General features: G+C 37.0%; 1 protein-coding gene across 1 annotated transcript in view; it reads left to right on the forward strand.

Annotated features, from left to right (window-relative positions):
• Positions 1–2,365, forward strand: part of rab3db (RAB3D, member RAS oncogene family, b) — a 67,288-nt gene extending 64,923 nt beyond the window's left edge. Inside the window, exon 5 of the mRNA XM_061973649.1 lies at positions 1,585–2,365. Within this exon, the coding sequence (XP_061829633.1) occupies positions 1,585–1,775 (191 nt within the window). The 3' untranslated portion in view covers positions 1,776–2,365. The remainder of the gene's footprint in view (positions 1–1,584) is intronic.
• Positions 2,366–17,899: the final 15,534 nt, after the last annotated feature.

The following is a 17,899-nucleotide window of genomic DNA, read 5'->3' on the forward strand; positions in this document are numbered from 1 at the left end:
ACTGTTCAAACCGTGTGTAATGTTAAATGTTACAGTGGCCAAAAATATTTAATGTACTTTAATATTATGTATTTTCTGAACTATAGAGCACGCCGGCATAAAGCCGCACCCACAAAACTTTAGAAGAAAAAAATGTTTTCCCATATATTTGTCGCACTGGACTGTAAACTGCAGATATATACATTGTGAAATGAGTTATTTACACAGAAAGATTTTGTAAATGTTTATTTACATACCTTAATTGTTTCCAAACGGGGCCTGTAACACGGCAGTAAAACGGCTGATCAAACAAAACAGAAGTCATCCTTATTGACCCTCTAGCTGCAGAAGCTAGCTCGCCAATCAGCTAAATAGACTCAATAAATCCACGGTGACGTTTTGGTGAATTTACTGAGACCTTTGTGTAACTGAAACAATACAAAAAGAATGCCTTTGTAAGTTAATAATGCTAACAGACACTCGTTAACGTGTTAGCATATCAGTTATTGCTAACGACGCACGCTTGATTACATTATGATAGCACATCCAAATATGCTTGAAAACACTCCGACAGACATCACACATGAGACGGTTTAGTAAGTATAAACAGTTTTTGTTATATTGTAAAAGTTACAAACATTGCCTGGTGTGACAAATGAAGAATCCATACGAGTAGAAACGCTATGGACTACTGGAAGATGGAACGACAAGTTCAAAGCACTAAACGGAAGGAAATACTGTAGCCGTTCACTCGTCCGGAAAGTGGCACCATAGCACAAACGACAAATAACACACCTATTCAGTGTCTCTGCTCGTGTTTAATGAAAACTATTTGTTGAACATGTTAGAATAATTGTTTCTAAATTATCACAAAAACTTTTGTGTTACATTGAGGTTCTAGTGAGAAGACAAGAGCTGTCTTTGAAACCTACCAAGAGTGAGGTTCGTAAAACTCCACTGTGTAGGAGGGGAAAGCAAGATGAAGGTGTTCCTGTGTTCTTTCATGTATGGTAATCAACAGAAAGATATTGTTCTAACCCAAGGACTTCAAAGCGGAGAGATGGCAGGATCTGCCCAATTTCCAGACAAACTCTTTTTGAAGTATTTTACAAACTCTTTTTGAACTATTTTATGGACCTCTTTTTGAACTATTTTACGAACTCTTTTTGAACTGACCTTTTCTGTGAACTTTTTGCGACCTTTGTCCTTTGGAAACAGCGGTGGCCATGTGGTCGGGGAGGGTCCAAAATAAAAGAAGGAGGCGTGCAATCTTTTGGCAGAGTGTGCTGAGATACTGTGCACGAGTACAGTGTACAGATGACTCTCCTCAATATTGAGTCCAAATTTAATTATCTCTCTGTTTAATTATTTGCCTCTTGTCTTGTTTAATAGATGTCATCAGTGTTTGAACCTGACAGAACACAAAACAATATGGCCGTTAGCATAGAAAAATCCATAAATTAGCCGCACTGTTTTACAAGCCGTAGGGTTCAAAGTGTGTGGAAATAGTTGAATTTTTCGGTACATGATTATAGTATATAAAATATATATAAAATATAAAACTTCTTTCTGTCTTAGTGCCATCTCTCTCTCCCCTGCCATCAGGTTTCCAGTTCTTCGAGGCCAGCGCGAAGGACAACATCAACGTCAAGCAGGTGTTCGAGTGCCTCGTGGACGTGATCTGTGACAAGATGAACGAGAGCATGGAGGCGGACTTGAACGTAGCGCCCAACCACAGGAACCAAGGCTTGAAAGACTCGCCTCCTTCCATTAACAAGAGCAACTGTGCTTGCTAAACCACACAGACACACACACACACACACACACACACACACACACACACCCACCAATACTGGTAATCAACTTTTCTGTGCCTGGACTGTGGGACTTGCTGCTCCTCTTCCTCTCTGTTCACTGCAGCCCCGCCCAGCACAAAAGGCAGAAGGCTGAGATAGTCATCATCACTGTTACACCCCTGCGCCGTAAAAGGCCCCTCTCATTCTTTTCTCCCGAGGACTCAACCCTCACGCTCCGCTCTGTCCACAACCACTATCAAGTACGTGCTGAAAACATGCATGACGATGTCATCACATCCAACACATCTGAAGGCAATATTAGAAACTCTGCCATTGCTCTATGAGACAATACTGTTCCATTTTAACTGGTAATGTCCGACAGTTATTGGCTTATGTATACTGTTTTTTCATTTGTGCACTGCATTATGACAGCGGTGTCAAATATTTAATATACTATTTAACCTGAGCTGAACCATACCATACCAATCCCACATTTTAAGTGAAAAAAACGTGAAAACAAAATGGCAAAACACTGTAAAAACTCAAATGTTAGGTTTTGTTATAGTAATAAAAAATACTCTGTGCTTGTATTTTATTTTGTTTTTACATATTCAGTGTTCTAAAGATATAGAGTGGCTCCTGAAAAAAATGATTCCATGAGTGAGAAATACTCCAAATGAGTCCTTTCACACATTTTATACAGAATAATTACCGTATTTTTCGGAGTATATAAGTCGCACCGGTTGAAAATGCATAATAAAGAATGGAAAAAAACATATATAAGTCGCATTTTTGGGGGAAATTTATTTGATAAAACCCAACACCAAGAATAGACATTTGAAAGGCAATTTAAAATAAATAAAGAATAGTGAACAACAGGCTGAATAAGTGTACGTTATATGAGGCATAAATAACCAACTGAGAACGTGCCTGGTATGTTAACGTAACATATTATGGTAAGAGTCATTCAAATAACTATAACATATAGAACATGCTATAAGTTTACCAAACAATCTGTCACTCCTAATCGCTAAATCCCATGAAATCTTATACGTCTAGTCTCTTACGTGAATGAGCTTAATAATATTATTTGATATTTTACGGTAATGTGTTAATAATTTCACACATAAGTCGCTCCTGAGTATAAGTCGCACCCCCGGCCAAACTATGAAAAAAAACTGCGAGTTATAGTCCGAAAAAAACGGTATATCGATACATCACCCAGCCCTAAATGAAATGTATAAATGAACACTTAACACAACTTATTGATTTAATAGTGTTTCTCACCATCTTTATCAAAGTTCTGGCTCTGACAACTTTCTTTGGCCCTTGGTGACTTTTTTTCTTTTTTTTTTTTTTTTGCAGTGCCACAGATATGTATTCTTTATTTGGGCCCTCGGTTCCGTGGAGTGCTACACGGGAACACAGATTAGTTTGTCACGCTCGATGTTTGGTCGTACGATAACGACAACGTATAAAACGAGGACAACGTTTTGGAGATTTTCTTTAAAAAGTCGGGCGGACGAATGCCAAGGTACCACTGGTGTTGATTAGAATGCTAAATATCGGGGGGGTCCAAGGGTGGGCCCCGGGTCTTTTTTTTTTTAATTGCACATTATAGAAATGCATTTACCAGAAAAAAAACAGCAAAAATGTGGTTAATAGAGAAAAAAAAGTGCAATGTGAAGCAAAAAGGGCTGATCTACTTTAATAGCTAATCATAACAAAAAGTTTTTTTTAAACAACTATGAATTTTTTTTGCCGTATTACAAACTTAAAAAAATACATAAAAATAATAAAGTGGCCTCCCTGCATCCTTATATTTGTTTGTATGCAGGCATTGGTGGATACAGTTTTGACTTATTGTTGAAATAATTACACTATCCTGTAAAAACATGTTAACGATTCGTAAAATGACACCTGAAAATGGTCATTTTTGTCAATATCTAACTTTTTACAGTCTGCTTTCTTTGATGATCGCCAACTTGAGGACAGACAAATCCACTTAACCCCAAGGTCAGCCACACTTTTGTATTGTTACACATGTGCCTCTCAACCTAACATTGACATAATTATCCATGTAGGGCTGCACAATTAAACTATTGTAAATTCTAATCGGATTATTTATGTAAAACTACATTTAAAAAAAAATTGAAAACGTTTCATGTCTGCCACCTCCAGGCTACACCACACGCTCCTTCTTCCTTCGAGAGCGCTCTCTATAGACATTCGGTGCTCCCCACACACGCGTCACTTTCTCATGTTCTCATGTATTTTTTTATTTAATAATAAATAATAATAATATATTTTATTTGTAAAAACCACTTTACATTGAGCAAACAACCTCAAAGTGCTACAGTGTATTGAAAAATAATAATAAAAAGATAATAAAAAAATAAATAAAAATAAAAACTAGAACAGCCTAATAGCTAGAACTAGTATGCATACATCTATAAAAAGGCTTTTTTTTCTCCTTTTTTTTTTTAAAGAAGGGTTTTTAAGCCTTTTTTAAAAGCATCCACAGTCTGTGGTGCCCTCAGGTGGTCAGGGAGAGCATTCCACAGACTGGGATCTATTTATTATGTAAACATTTGTTTGCGTTTCAAGGCATTAACAACTTCCAAAAGTACAATCACATATAAAAGGCTAATTTCCCCCCCAAAATAAGACACACAAAAGAAAAAAAAAACATTTTTTACAAATAAAAATAAATTGATCAAATAAAAATAAATAGTTTTTATCCAATTGGTTTTACTGTTTTGTTTTTGTGTGTGTCCTTGAGTGCCCAGAAAGGCGCCTATAAAGTAAAATGTATTAATGACTTAATATATCACAAAATAATAAATAAAATAAAATTCATCAGTCAATATTCCCCATATTGTCATTTATTTGTGGCCAGGAATGAAATAAAAGTGTGTGTCCAAATGGTCACCAAATAGCACAAGTGATTGCAGAAATCCGCCTCCACAAGCCCAGAGTGTGTGCAGAAAACTGCGTAAGCCGTGAGAAACCCCAACCTTTATCTTTACCGTAAGTGCTCAGAGGAAAACAGAGTTTAGAGACAATCTTCTATCATTTGGCAAGAGTTTGTCTCCATGGTGTACAAAAAGTGGCTTAGGGGCTATTTGTAGAATGCAGCTTATTAAAAAAACTATTAAAAGATGAAACATAGAGCAAACATGCATAAAGTAAGGAGAACAATATAAAATATTGATACTAATAATGTTTTCTTTGGTAGTTTTTACAAAAAAAAAAATAAATGTAAGAGTTATCTGATAAAATATTGGGATAATATTTTTGGCCTAAATCAGCACTAAACTCTTGTATTGTACTCCTATTATATAACTCAGGGGTTCTCAGCCTTTTTGACCCCGGGGCCCGGAGCCCACTCAATTATTACCACTGAATTAGTTATTCTACTCTTGATTTGAATCATAATCAATAATTATATCTCGCATACTCACAGTTTAACAGGATGAACTTTGTCAAATGATAAGAATACAAAGATTATTAGCAAGGCTTAGGTCAGCCTGATTACTAAAATGAATACTAATGAAAAATACTGCAAAAGAATGAATACATTCTTACCTTAATAATAATAATAGGTTATATGTTTCTTAAATAAACTGTCAATATAGTTAAAGTGCAAATGAAAATAAAGCTTCACCACTTAAGTCATCATTTTTGCGCTTAAGAAACTTCTGACTTTAGCTCCAGACTTCTTCAGTTTGTTTGACATTGTCATTACTGCCACAAGTGGTGGAAAAGGTGTATTACAACTGAGTACCCACACTGAGAAAGATATTTTTGGTTCAGAAACACTGATCTAAATCATGCAGAGTCTAGTTTGGTGGAGTTTAATTATGACTTCTCGACATGGAAACTCACATGCTCCAAAACCACAATAAATCTCGCAGAGTTCAGTACAAATTGGGAGCTAAAAAGTTTCAATTCAGGTAATTATTTTATCTTATTGATTCATTTTGTGCTTTCGGCTCCCGGGAGTCTCAGGAGGACTTGACAAAGAGGATGTGGGGCTCTGTGAGGAAGTCGTTAAAGTGGCAAAACTGTCGGCGGAAGTGTACAGTAAATCATATTTTTCTGTGTTGGGGGTAGCAGAGAAAATGTGGACACCTGCGTTGATTTTGTAAGATAAGTTATTATTGCTGCACTAACTCGACACAAGTGTGTGCACTACTCATTTCCAGTTCATCAAACAACCTTCCCTTGCAAAGAAGATAACAATGCGTGAGCAAATTGTTGAACAGTTTAAGAAAAATCTTTGTCAACCAGCTATTGCAAGGAATTTAAGGATTTCACCATCTACGGTCCGTAATATCATCAAAGGGTTCAGAGAATCGGGAGAAATCACTGCACGTAAGCAGCTAAGCCCGTGACCTTCAATCCCTCAGGCTGTACTGCATCAACAAGCGACATTAGTGTGTTAAGGATATCACCACATGGGCTCAGGAACACTTCAGAAACCTACTGTCAGTAACTACAGTTGGTTGCTACATCTGTAAGTGCAAGTTAAAACTCTCCTATGCAAGGCGAAAACTGTTTATCAACAACACCCAGAAACGCCGTCGGCTTCGCTGGGCCTGAGCTCATCTAAGATGGACTGATACAAAGTGGAAAAGTGCTCTGTGGTCTGACGAGTCCACATTTCAAATTGTTTTTGGAAACTGTGGACGTCGTGTCCTCCGGACCAAAGAGGAAAAGAACCATCCGTTAGAAGTAAATTTAGTTGTATATGAGGGAAATGCTACGTGTACGGGGGAAGGAGACGTCAGACAGGAGGGACGTTGTTTTAACTCTATGTTTAATTATAATATACGCACAATATATAATAATCAGAAATGAAGTGTGTGAACTAATCCAAATAAGTGTATGGTGTGCGTCTGTGTCTGAATTAACTGGTGGGTGTTACCGGGAGTGTTGAGCAAGAGGCGGAAGTCCAAAAGGGACAGGGCTGGTTCGGAAGGTCTGTGAGCAGACGTGAGGTCGAGGGGAGGAGAGAGGCGTCAAAGTCTGTGTCTAGGCGGGAGGTCGAGATCCAAGCTGCAGAGACGCGACAAGGAAGACGTGAGACAATGAACACGACGGGGAAGAAAACACAGAGAGCAAATAGTGCGCATAGAGCTTGACGTATAGGCTTACTGTACTGAACGGGAAACTACGTTCTGGCGCGGGATAGCAGGTTGTGCAGGCTTATGAAGGCAGGTCCTCTGATCAGTGACAGGTGCGCTGATTGCTGGCGATTAATTGCAGCTGCTTGCTGCAGCTGGACTGACGCGTGTCCGGCGCGCTCTCGGAGGTGCGCTCAGCACAGCGCACACATGAATGCGCAGTGAGGTGCGCTCGGGCCATGACAGGAAAACAATAAACTACAAACCTTGTTTCCATATGAGTTGGGAAATTGTGTTAGATGTAAATATAAACGGAATACAATGATTTGCAAATCCTTTTCAACCCATATTTAATTGAATGCACTACAAAGACAACATATTTGATGTTCAAACTCATAAACTTTTTTTTTTTTTTGCAAATAATAATTAACTTAGAATTTCATGGCTGCAACACGTGCCAAAGTAGTTGGGAAAGGGCATGTTCACCACTGTGTTACATGGCCTTTCCTTTTAACAACACTCAGTAAACGTTTAGGAACTGAGGAGACACATTTTTTAAGCTTCTCAGGTGGAATTCTTTCCCATTCTTGCTTGATGTACAGCTTAAGTTGTTCAACAGTCCGGGTCTCCGTTGTGGTATTTTAGGCTTCATGATGCGCCACACATTCTCAATGGCAGACAGGTCTGGACTACAGGCAGGCCAGTCTAGTACCCGCACTCTTTTACTATGAAGCCACGCTGATGTAACATGTGGCTTGGCATTGTCTTGCTGAAATAAGCAGGGGTGTCTATGGTAACGTTGCTTGGATGGCAACATATGTTGCTCCAAAACCTGCCCCCACGACCCCGAAAGGGACAAACGGTAGTAAATGGATGGATGGATGGATGTCACGATACCTATACCTGTATAGTTCCACAATATACAATAAAAAAAAATGTACTTTATGTTCAATACTTTATTAAAAAGTGTCACTGCTTCAAAATATTTTTGCACAGAATTTAAATTGCAGTATAAGATGCCAAGAGGTAATTATATACCATATTTTTCGGACTATAAGTCGCAGTTTTTTTCATAGTTTGGCCGGGGGTGCGACTTATACTCAGGAGCGACTTATGTGTGAAATTATTAACACATTAGCGTAAAATATCAAATAATATTATTTAGCTCATTCTTGTAAGAGACTAGACGTATAAGATTTCATGGGATTTAGCGATTAGGAGTGACAAATTGTTTGGTAAACGTATAGCATGTTCTATATGTTATAGTTATTTGAATGACTCTTACCATAATATGTTACGTTAACATACCAGGCACGTTCTCAGTTGGTTATTTATGCCTCATATAACGTACACTTATTCAGCCTGTTGTTCACTATTCTTTATTTTAACTTGCCTTTCAAATGTCTATTCTTGGTGTTGGCTTTTATCAGATAAATTTCCCCAAAAAATGCGACTTATACTCCAGTGCGACTTATGTATGTTTTTTCCCTTCTTTATTATGCATTTTCGGCCGGTGCAACTTATACTCTGAAAAACACGGTATTGAAAAAAGAAGAGCAATGTACTACTATAGCCTACCAGTGAATTAAAAAAAGGCTAATGTGATCTTGGGAGAAGTGGCGGGTCATGTGACTGACATTTCTTTCCACCACCATGAAGGATGGTGAAGCACTTTAAGTGTCTGGAAAAGCACCGTATAGATCGAATCCATTATTATTATTATTATTATTATTATTGTTATCATCGAAGACGTGGAAGATATGGATCTATTTAGAACTGTAATAACAGGACCTCTATTGAGTGTTGCCCTGGTCTATACACAAATTCGGAAGACGATGGCAGCCGTTCAAGGAGCCCAAAGGCTGCCCGTAGCAACTGATGGAGTGGGCAGAGCTGTAAACATTCAGACTTTGGTGATCCCGGAATTGAATCGCAAATTGGACAACATCTCGAAGAAGCCTTCAGCACTGCCAGGCGAAATTATGATCAATGTGAGAGACAGAACGGACATCTAGTAAACACAAAACCGTTGAAATGTGTTTTTGCTCGGCCAACTAAGAACAATCCTTAGCTGCAATTCGACTCCTGCTGCATTCTGTGCTTTAAAAAACCCGAGCGAGACAAGTGCAGCAAAAGACGCAATACAGAAATAGTAAGGATGCTGGAGGAAAAAAAAACATTTACATCCAAATTGCGATTCTTATTTATCCCCATTCTGAATCGATTCATCCTATTCATAATTTATTTAAAAAGAGAAAAAACTTAGTTTTTTTTAAAAGTATTGATTCTTAAAAATATGTGTTTAGGGCTGTTTCTGTGGGTTTTAAAAAATATATATTTTAATAATTTTTATACTAAATAATCAAATGCAAGAATCGGTTTGAATCGAATCGTCACCGTAAGAATCGGAATCAAATGGAATCATGACTTCACATTTTTCAGTATTGATTTAAAAGAAAAACATATTTTTAAACAATCAATTCTTAAAAACATGTTTTTAACTTTTTGTTTTAACTATCGATTCTTAAAGATATGTTTTATGGCTATTTTATAGCTGCGTTTTTTTTGTTTTTTTTATTATTATTTTTATACCAAATTATATAATGCAAGAATCGGTTTAAATCTATTCTGAATCGAATTTTCACCCTAAAAATCGGAATCAAATGGAATTGAATAATTTTTTATTTTTCTTTATTATTTTTTTTTATTGACATCCAGTATCAGACATTCCTATCCATTACATCATATTCACATAAATCATATATCTATTTTCTGCCCTAAATGTCAAAATATTTTTGTTTACATCCCACCCATACCACCCCCCCCCAAAAAGAAACAACAAAAAAACCAAAGTATTATCTACAAATACATTAAATAAACAAAGAAAAAAAAAGGAAAAAAGAAAGAAAAAGAAATAATAATACATTAATAATAATGAATACTTTTTAAATTGATTTTAAAAGACAAAACAACTTTTTTACACTTCATTTTAACAAACTTGATTTTTTTTTAACACAAATTATGCACACAATTTGTATTCAATAAAATTGCCAGCATAATTTGATGTAAAAAAAAAAAAAAAAAACATCCTCAAAGTTTAAATGCAAAAAATTGAGTTACATATCAGTATCTTAAAAAAAAGAAAAAGTTTTGGTAATAAAGACACAAATTAACCTCCATACTATATCGATGTTTACACCGTCTAATTGTGTTTGACTTTCTCTTCTACTCTTACCAAATAGCATTATTTCCCTTTTACTGAGACTCAAAGATAGTCTGGTTGTGTCAAACCATTTATTTCATTTCTATATTTAATATGTTATTATTTGTATTAATTATTTATTTATATTTATATAATATTTATTAGGAATGTTCGATAATGACTTTTTTGCCGATATTCCGATATTGTCCAACTCTTAATTACCGTTTCCGATATCAAGCGATACCGATATATACAGTCGTGGAATTAACACATTATTATGCCTAATTTGGACAACCAGGTATGGTGAAGATAAGGTCCTTTTTAAAAAAATGAATGAAATAAAATAAGATAAATAAATTAAAAACATTTTCTTGAATAAAAAAGAAAGTAAAACAATATAAAAACAGTTACATAGAAACTAGTAATTAATGAAAATGAGTAAAATTAACTGTTAAAGTTTAGTACTATTAGTGGACCAGCAGCACGCACAATCATGTGTGCTTACGGACTGTATCCCTTGCAGACTGTATTGATATATATTGATATTGTTGTTGTTGTAAATTAGCTTTGGCTACAAACACTATGATGCATACATTGGATAACTGTTTCAGATGTCTATGTTTTTGTATCTGTCAAATAAACCTCTATAATAATATAATATATAATGTAGGAACCAGAATATTAATAACAGAAAGAAACAAGCCTTTTGTGTGAATGAGTGTAAATGGGGGAGGGAGGTTTTTGGGGTTGGTGCACTAATTGTAAGTGTATCTTGTGTTTTTTATGTTGATTTAATAAAAAATAAAAAAAACGATACCAATAATAAAAAAAAAACGATACCGATAATTTCCGATATTACATTTTAAACTATTTATCGGCCGATATTAACGGACATCCCTAATATTTATATATTATTTATAATATATTTATAAATAAAAAATACATATTATATATTTATATATACATATCTTTATACATATATATATATATATATATATATATATATATATATATATATATATATATATATATATATATATATTTGTGTTATTATTTTGTATTTGTGCTGTCTCCTGAACAAAACGCAGCAAATAATACTAACTTAAGTCCCTCTAGATAATAAACCATTTTGGTTCCAATATTGATCCCTGTGGAACGCCACAAGATATTATTTAGCGTTGTAGACGCCTAGCTTCCTGTTGGTTCGGTAGTTTCCTCACCCATCTAATTTGTTAAGATATTATGATTAATTGTGTCAAATATTTTTAGTATAAATTATTATGTATATTTAGAAAAAAATTACTTTTTTGTTACTTTTATGTAAAGATTTTTTTTTGCTTTTTTAGTGGTGGTTTCCAATGTAAAAACAAACAAATAATACACACTTTTTTTTGTTGTATATGAATGACCTTGCTCACCTTCTAACCCCCAACATTAAACCAGTTTTTAGTGTTTTATCTAAACAAGCAGCCCAACCACAATCACTTCCTGCCACCATTTCCCTCGGCCTGCAGACTTTATCTGAATGACGTTATGTGTCCGTTGTGTAAAGTACACCTTTCCTTGCGTCAGGGTCCTGCCTCTTTGCAAATGATGTAAGGAGGTGGACTGTTGCATTTGAACTGACCGGGGCGGGCGGGCGACCTATCGGGGTGAAGGGACAGCCTGGTCTGCTGCGCCGATAACGGCGGTCAAACCAAGACAAGACAAGGCGTGTGGTGATAAGAAAAGGTTTATGTCTGCCTCGTAAGTAGGTAAATAGTAAGGATGTTGGAGGAAAAAAACATTTACACCCAAATCAGGATTCTTATTTATCCCGATTCTTAATCGATTGATCATATTCATATTTGATTTAAAAAGAGAAAAAACTGGGGGGGGGGGGGTTTAACTATTGATTCTTAAAAATAAGTTTTTAAGGCTGTTTTTTAAAATATATTTTTATCATTTTTATACTAAATAATCAAATGCAAGAATCGGTTTGAGTCGAATCGTCACCCCAAGAATCGGAATCAAATGGAATCATGAGTTCATCATTTTCAGAATTGATTTAAAAAGAGAAAAACATATATTTTTTTAACAATTGATTCTTTAAAATAATATGTTGTTTTTATTTAAATATTTTTAAACCATTTTTATACCAAATAATATATTGCAAGAATCGGTTTAGATCTATTCTGAATCGAATCGTCACCCTAAGAATTGGAATCAAATACGATCGTGAGTTTAATCATTTTCAAACTGGTTTCAAAGGAGAAGCCTTTTTTTTTAAACTATCAATTTAAAAAGATATGTTTTTAAGGCCATTTATGTCCTTAAAAATATTGTATCATCATTTTTATGCCAAATTATATAATGCAAGAATCAGTTTGAATCGAATTGTCACCCTAATAATTGGAATCAAATGGAATCAAATCATTTTCATAATTGATTTAAAAGGAGAAAATACTTTTTTTAAGCTATTGATTCTTAAAAAACAAGTTTTTAAGTCTGTTTCTGTGGTTTAAAAAAATATATATTTTAAAATGTTTATACTAAATAACCAAATGCAAGAATCAATTTGAATCTGATCGTCACCCCAAGAATTGGAATCCATTATCATTTTTTTACTAAATAATCAAATGCAAGAATCTGTTTGGATCGATTCTGAATCGAATCGTCAGCCCAAGAAACGGAATCAAATGGAATCATGAGTTCATAATTTTTCGAATTGATTTAAAAAGAGAAAAACATATTTTTTTAAAGAATCGATTCTTAAAAATAAATTTTTAAGGCTGTTTCTGTGTTTTTTTTAATAAATATTTTTTCATAATTTTAATACCAAATAATATACTGCAAGAACCGGTTGAAATCGATTCTGAATTGAATAGTCACCCTAAGAATTGGAATCAAATAGAATCGTGAGTTTAATAATTTAAAAAGAGAAAACTATTTTTTTTAACCATCAATTCTTTAAAAAATACATTTTTAAGGCCATTTCTGTGTTTTTTAAAAATATATCATTTTTATACCAAATAATATATTGCAAAAATCGGTTTAAATTGTTTTGAATCGAATCATCACTCCATGAATTGGAATCAAAAGAAATCGTGAGTACATAATTTAAAAAAATTATTTAAAAAGAGAAAAACATTTAGTTTTAACAATTGATTCATAAAAAGATGCTTTAAGGCTATTACTGCGTTTTTTGCCCTCTTTTGTAAATTATAATTTTTATACCAAATTATTTAATCCAAGAATCGGTTTGAATCGATTCTGTATCGAATCAAATGGAATCGCATAATTTTCAAAATTGATATAAAAAGAGAAAAATCTTTTTCTTAAACAATCGCTTCCTAAAAATAAGTTTTTTTTTAAGCCGTTTTTGCGCTTTTAAAAAATATTTTACAATTAACATTTTTATACCAAAATATATATATTGTAAGAATCGGTTTAAATCTATTTTGAATCAAATCTTTACCCCAAGAATTGGAATCAAATTGAATCGTGAGATCATATTTTTCAGAATTGATTTAAAAAGAAAATAAAAACTTTTTTTTTTTTCACAATCGATTCTTTAAAAGACGTTTATAAGGCTGCTACTGCATCGTTTTACAAAAAATATATATTTTATTACTATTTTCATACCAAATATTATACAGCAAGAATCGGTTTGAATCGAATCGTCACCCCAAGAATTGGAATCAAATGTAATCGTGAGTTCGTCATTTCAAAATTGATTGAAAAAGAGAAAAACATTTTTTTTTTTAAACAATCAATTCCTAAAAATAAGTTTTTACGATCGTTTCTGCATTGTTAAAAAATGTTTTATCGTGTTTATACTAAATAGAAAATTGCAAGAATCGGTTTCAAACAATTCTGAATCGAATCGTCACCCCAAGCCTGGCAATCAAATGGAATCGTGAGTTTAATATTCACATCTGCAGCAAACAGTGAAGTTTATTTACTCAAAATGGACTATATCAGTTTATTTATGGATATGTATTGGCATTGTACATCTTAGGAATGAAAAATAATAATACTGCTCATTTTCTTCCCGATCTGATATCGAGTAAAATGCAGGCTGATACGATACTTTGTGCAAATATACCTAACGTGTCTGCTAAAATGTTAAAAGTTGTGTGTTTTCGAATAATAACATATTTATCTTTAAAAAAACAACAGTAAAAATGTAAGAAAAAAAGAAAAAAAATGGAATGGAATGAAACAAATCTGAAATTTTAAACTAATAATATCTTTATACTTAGTCACTGATAACACAAATGTTATCTTTAAATATGTACATATTTTTGTATACATACATATACAGTATGTGTGTGTATATGTATATACAGTATATGTATATATGTGTATACTGTATATACATATGTATATATACAGTATGTTTGTTTATATATGTATATGTATATATATATGTGTGTATATATATTTATATACTGTATATGAATACCCTGAGCGATCAGTGACAGCCAGGAAAGACTGGATGACAACCATGAAGAGTGTGGTGACTACTGGAGAGTCAGTGACAGCCCGGAGAGACGGCAACCGGGGCAGAACGGGTCGGCAACCCAATTTGCATCCTCTGTGAGGAGGAACCCAACCAAGCTACGATGAACCTAAAGGAAAAATACCCCCAGGGGAGCCCGAGAGTGGGGCAGGATGAGCACCCCAGTCGGACAGACTTAACGTTAACAGATCTAGGCAACGGACAAACGACTATGAGCGTGCAGTGTACATGCGGTAAAGTCTGCAAGGACATACGTGGCTTAAAGATCCACCAAGCGAGGAAGAAGTGCCTGTTGGAAGCAGAAGCAACACAACGCACAGGTGTTACACCTGGTGAGACGCAGGAGGTGCCAGGCCCGGAGTCACCCCATAGTGCCCAGAACCTCCATGTGTTGCAAACTAATCCCTCGAGTATCAAGTCTGAACAGAGGTGGCTCAAGTGGCCTGCAGCTAGCAGACTTAGACTTAGACTTCCTTTTTATTATAAATATATTGCATTTTTTCACATGCGTCCTCGTTTATGGATGCATGTTATATTGTCTTTTTTATTCCAGCGAGTTAATCAATTTTGGGGGGAGTTGAGGGGATAATTTAATTATGATGCGTTCAAGAGTCTTACAGCCTGAGGGAAGAGGCTGTTACAGAACCTGGAGGTTCTGCTTCGGAGGCTGCGGAACCTCTTTCTAGAGTCCAGCAGTGAAAACAGTCCTTGGTGGGGGTGGGAGGAGTCTTTGCAGATTTTCTGAGCCCTGGTCAGGCAGCGGCTTTTTGCGATCTCCTGGATAGGAGGAAGAGGAGTCCTGATGATCATTTCCGCCGTCCTCACCACTCTCTGGAGAGACTTCCAGTCTGAGGCATTGCAGGCTCCAGTCCAGACAGAGATGCTGTTGGTCAGCAGGCTCTCTATAGTGCCTCTGTAGAATGTGGTGAGAATGGGGGGAAGGAACTGTGCTCTTTTCATCCGACGCAAAAAGTGCATGCGCTGCTGAGCTCTTTTTACAAGAGTGTGTAGGGACCAGGTTATATTGTCAGTTATCTGCACCCCCAGGAACTTGGTGCTGCTTACTATCTCCACTGCTGTGCCGTTGATGAAGAGTGGAGCGTGGCTGGACTGGTGCCTCCTGAACAACGATGATCTCCGTGGTCTTGTTGACATTCAGGACCAGGTTGTTGGTTCTGCACCAGTCAACCAGATGTTTCACCTCCACCCTGTAGTCCATGACGTTGTTGTCACGGATGAGGCCCACTACTGCATGACCTCACTCTGGAAGCAACTTGATGACGATGTCGACCAAATTCTGGAGGCAATGGTGAAGGGAAAAGCCGACGGGAAGCTACAAGCTATGACAACAATCATTGTCAGCATCGCAGCTGAAGAGAAGCTCCGGAACCACGTACTCAAAGAACCACAGAGCTGTAAGGATCCACAACATTAGGCAGGAGATGAAAGCGCTGAAGTTCCAGTACAAGGCGGCAGGACATGAGGAACGCACTGGCCTAGCCCAGCTGATGTGCATCCTTCGGAAAAAGATCAGAATTCTCCGTCGGGGAGAGTGGCGTCGGAGGCAGCGACGCGAGAGGGCACGTAAACGTGCTGCTTTCATCGCTAACCCCTTCAAGTTCGCGAAGGATTTGCTGGGACAGAAGCGCAGTGGCAAACTGGCCTCCTCGCCGGAAGACATAGATCAACATCTGAAACAGACGTACAAGAGAGCAGGAGTTGGGAGAGTGTAACAACCTCATAGACCCCACTGAACCAGAAATGCAGTTTGAAATGTCGGAGCTGCAGCTAAAGGAAGTCAGGGAGGTCGTCCACAGAGCCAGGGCAAGCTCTGCACCGGGACCGAGTGGCACTTCATACAAAGTGTCTAAGAACTGTCCCAAACTCCTGCTGCGTCTGTGGAAAATCCTGCGAGTCTTCTGGAGAAGGGGGAGGATCCCTGAGCAATGGCGAGTGGCGGAAGGGGTACGGATCCCAAAGGAGGCAAACTCCACTCAGACCAGTTCCGCATCATCTCCCTGCTGTGTGTTGAGGCAAAGGTTTTCTTCTGCGCTGTTTCCAAACGACTGTGTACCTACCTGGCAAAGGACACCTACATCCATACATCTGTCCAGAAAGGCGGCATTTCAGGAATGTCAGGATGTATGGAGCATACCGCAAAATACTAACTTATGAATTAATTAATTTGAAAAATGACAACAACCATAACAAACAGGTAAATGTGTAACTGAACCTGAATATTTCCGTACAGGCAGAATTTTTGGCACACTAGGTTACGCAGTTATACAATCTTATTATTATTTTTTATTTGTATTCCGTTCTTCCATGGGGAAAAAACTACAGTAAAAATGTAAGAAAAAAGAGCAATAAAACCCACAGCCTGTAAAACTAGCTATCTTTTTAACGGCCTGCGGCACATGTAAAAAATACTATTACCAAAAAAAAATGAAAATGTAACAAGACAATATTGACTCTGCAGCATCGCGTGGACATCGGGGGCGGTACCTCTGGATTGGCAGACCGGGTTGGTGGTTCCTCTCTTTAAGAAGGGAAACCGGAGGGTGTGTTCTAACTATCGTGGGATCACACTCCTCAGCCTTCCCGGTAAGGTCTATTCGGGTGTACTGGAGAGGAGGCTACGCCGGATAGTCGAACCTCGGATTCAGGAGGAACAGTGTGGTTTTCGTCCTGGTCGTGGAACTGTGGACCAGCTCTATACTCTCGGCAGGGTCCTTGAGGGTGCATGGGAGTTTGCCCAACCAGTCTACATGTGTTTTGTGGACTTGGAGAAGGCATTCGACCGTGTCCCTCGGGAAGTCCTGTGGGGAGTGCTCAGAGAGTATGGGGTATGGGACTGTCTGATTGTGGCAGTCCGCTCTCTGTACGACCAGTGTCAGAGCTTGGTCCGCATTGCCGGTAGTAAGTCGGACACGTTTCCAGTGAGGGTTGGACTACGCCAAGGCTGCCCTTTGTCACCGATTCTGTTCATAACTTTTATGGACAGAATTTCTAGGTGCAGTCAAGGCGTTGAGGGGATCTGGTTTGGTGGCTGCAGGATTAGGTCTCTGCTTTTTGCAGATGATGTGGTCCTGATGGCTTCATCTGGCCAGGATCTTCAGCTCTCACTGGATCGGTTCGCAGCCGAGTGTGAAGCGACTGGGATGAGAATCAGCACCTCCAAGTCCGAGTCCATGGTTCTCGCCCGGAAAAGGGTGGAGTGCCATCTCCGGGTTGGGGAGGAGATCTTGCCCCAAGTGGAGGAGTTCAAGTACCTCGGAGTCTTGTTCAT

Source organism: Nerophis lumbriciformis, linkage group LG22 (assembly GCF_033978685.3).
Source record: "Nerophis lumbriciformis linkage group LG22, RoL_Nlum_v2.1, whole genome shotgun sequence".
NCBI lineage: Eukaryota > Metazoa > Chordata > Actinopteri > Syngnathiformes > Syngnathidae > Nerophis > Nerophis lumbriciformis.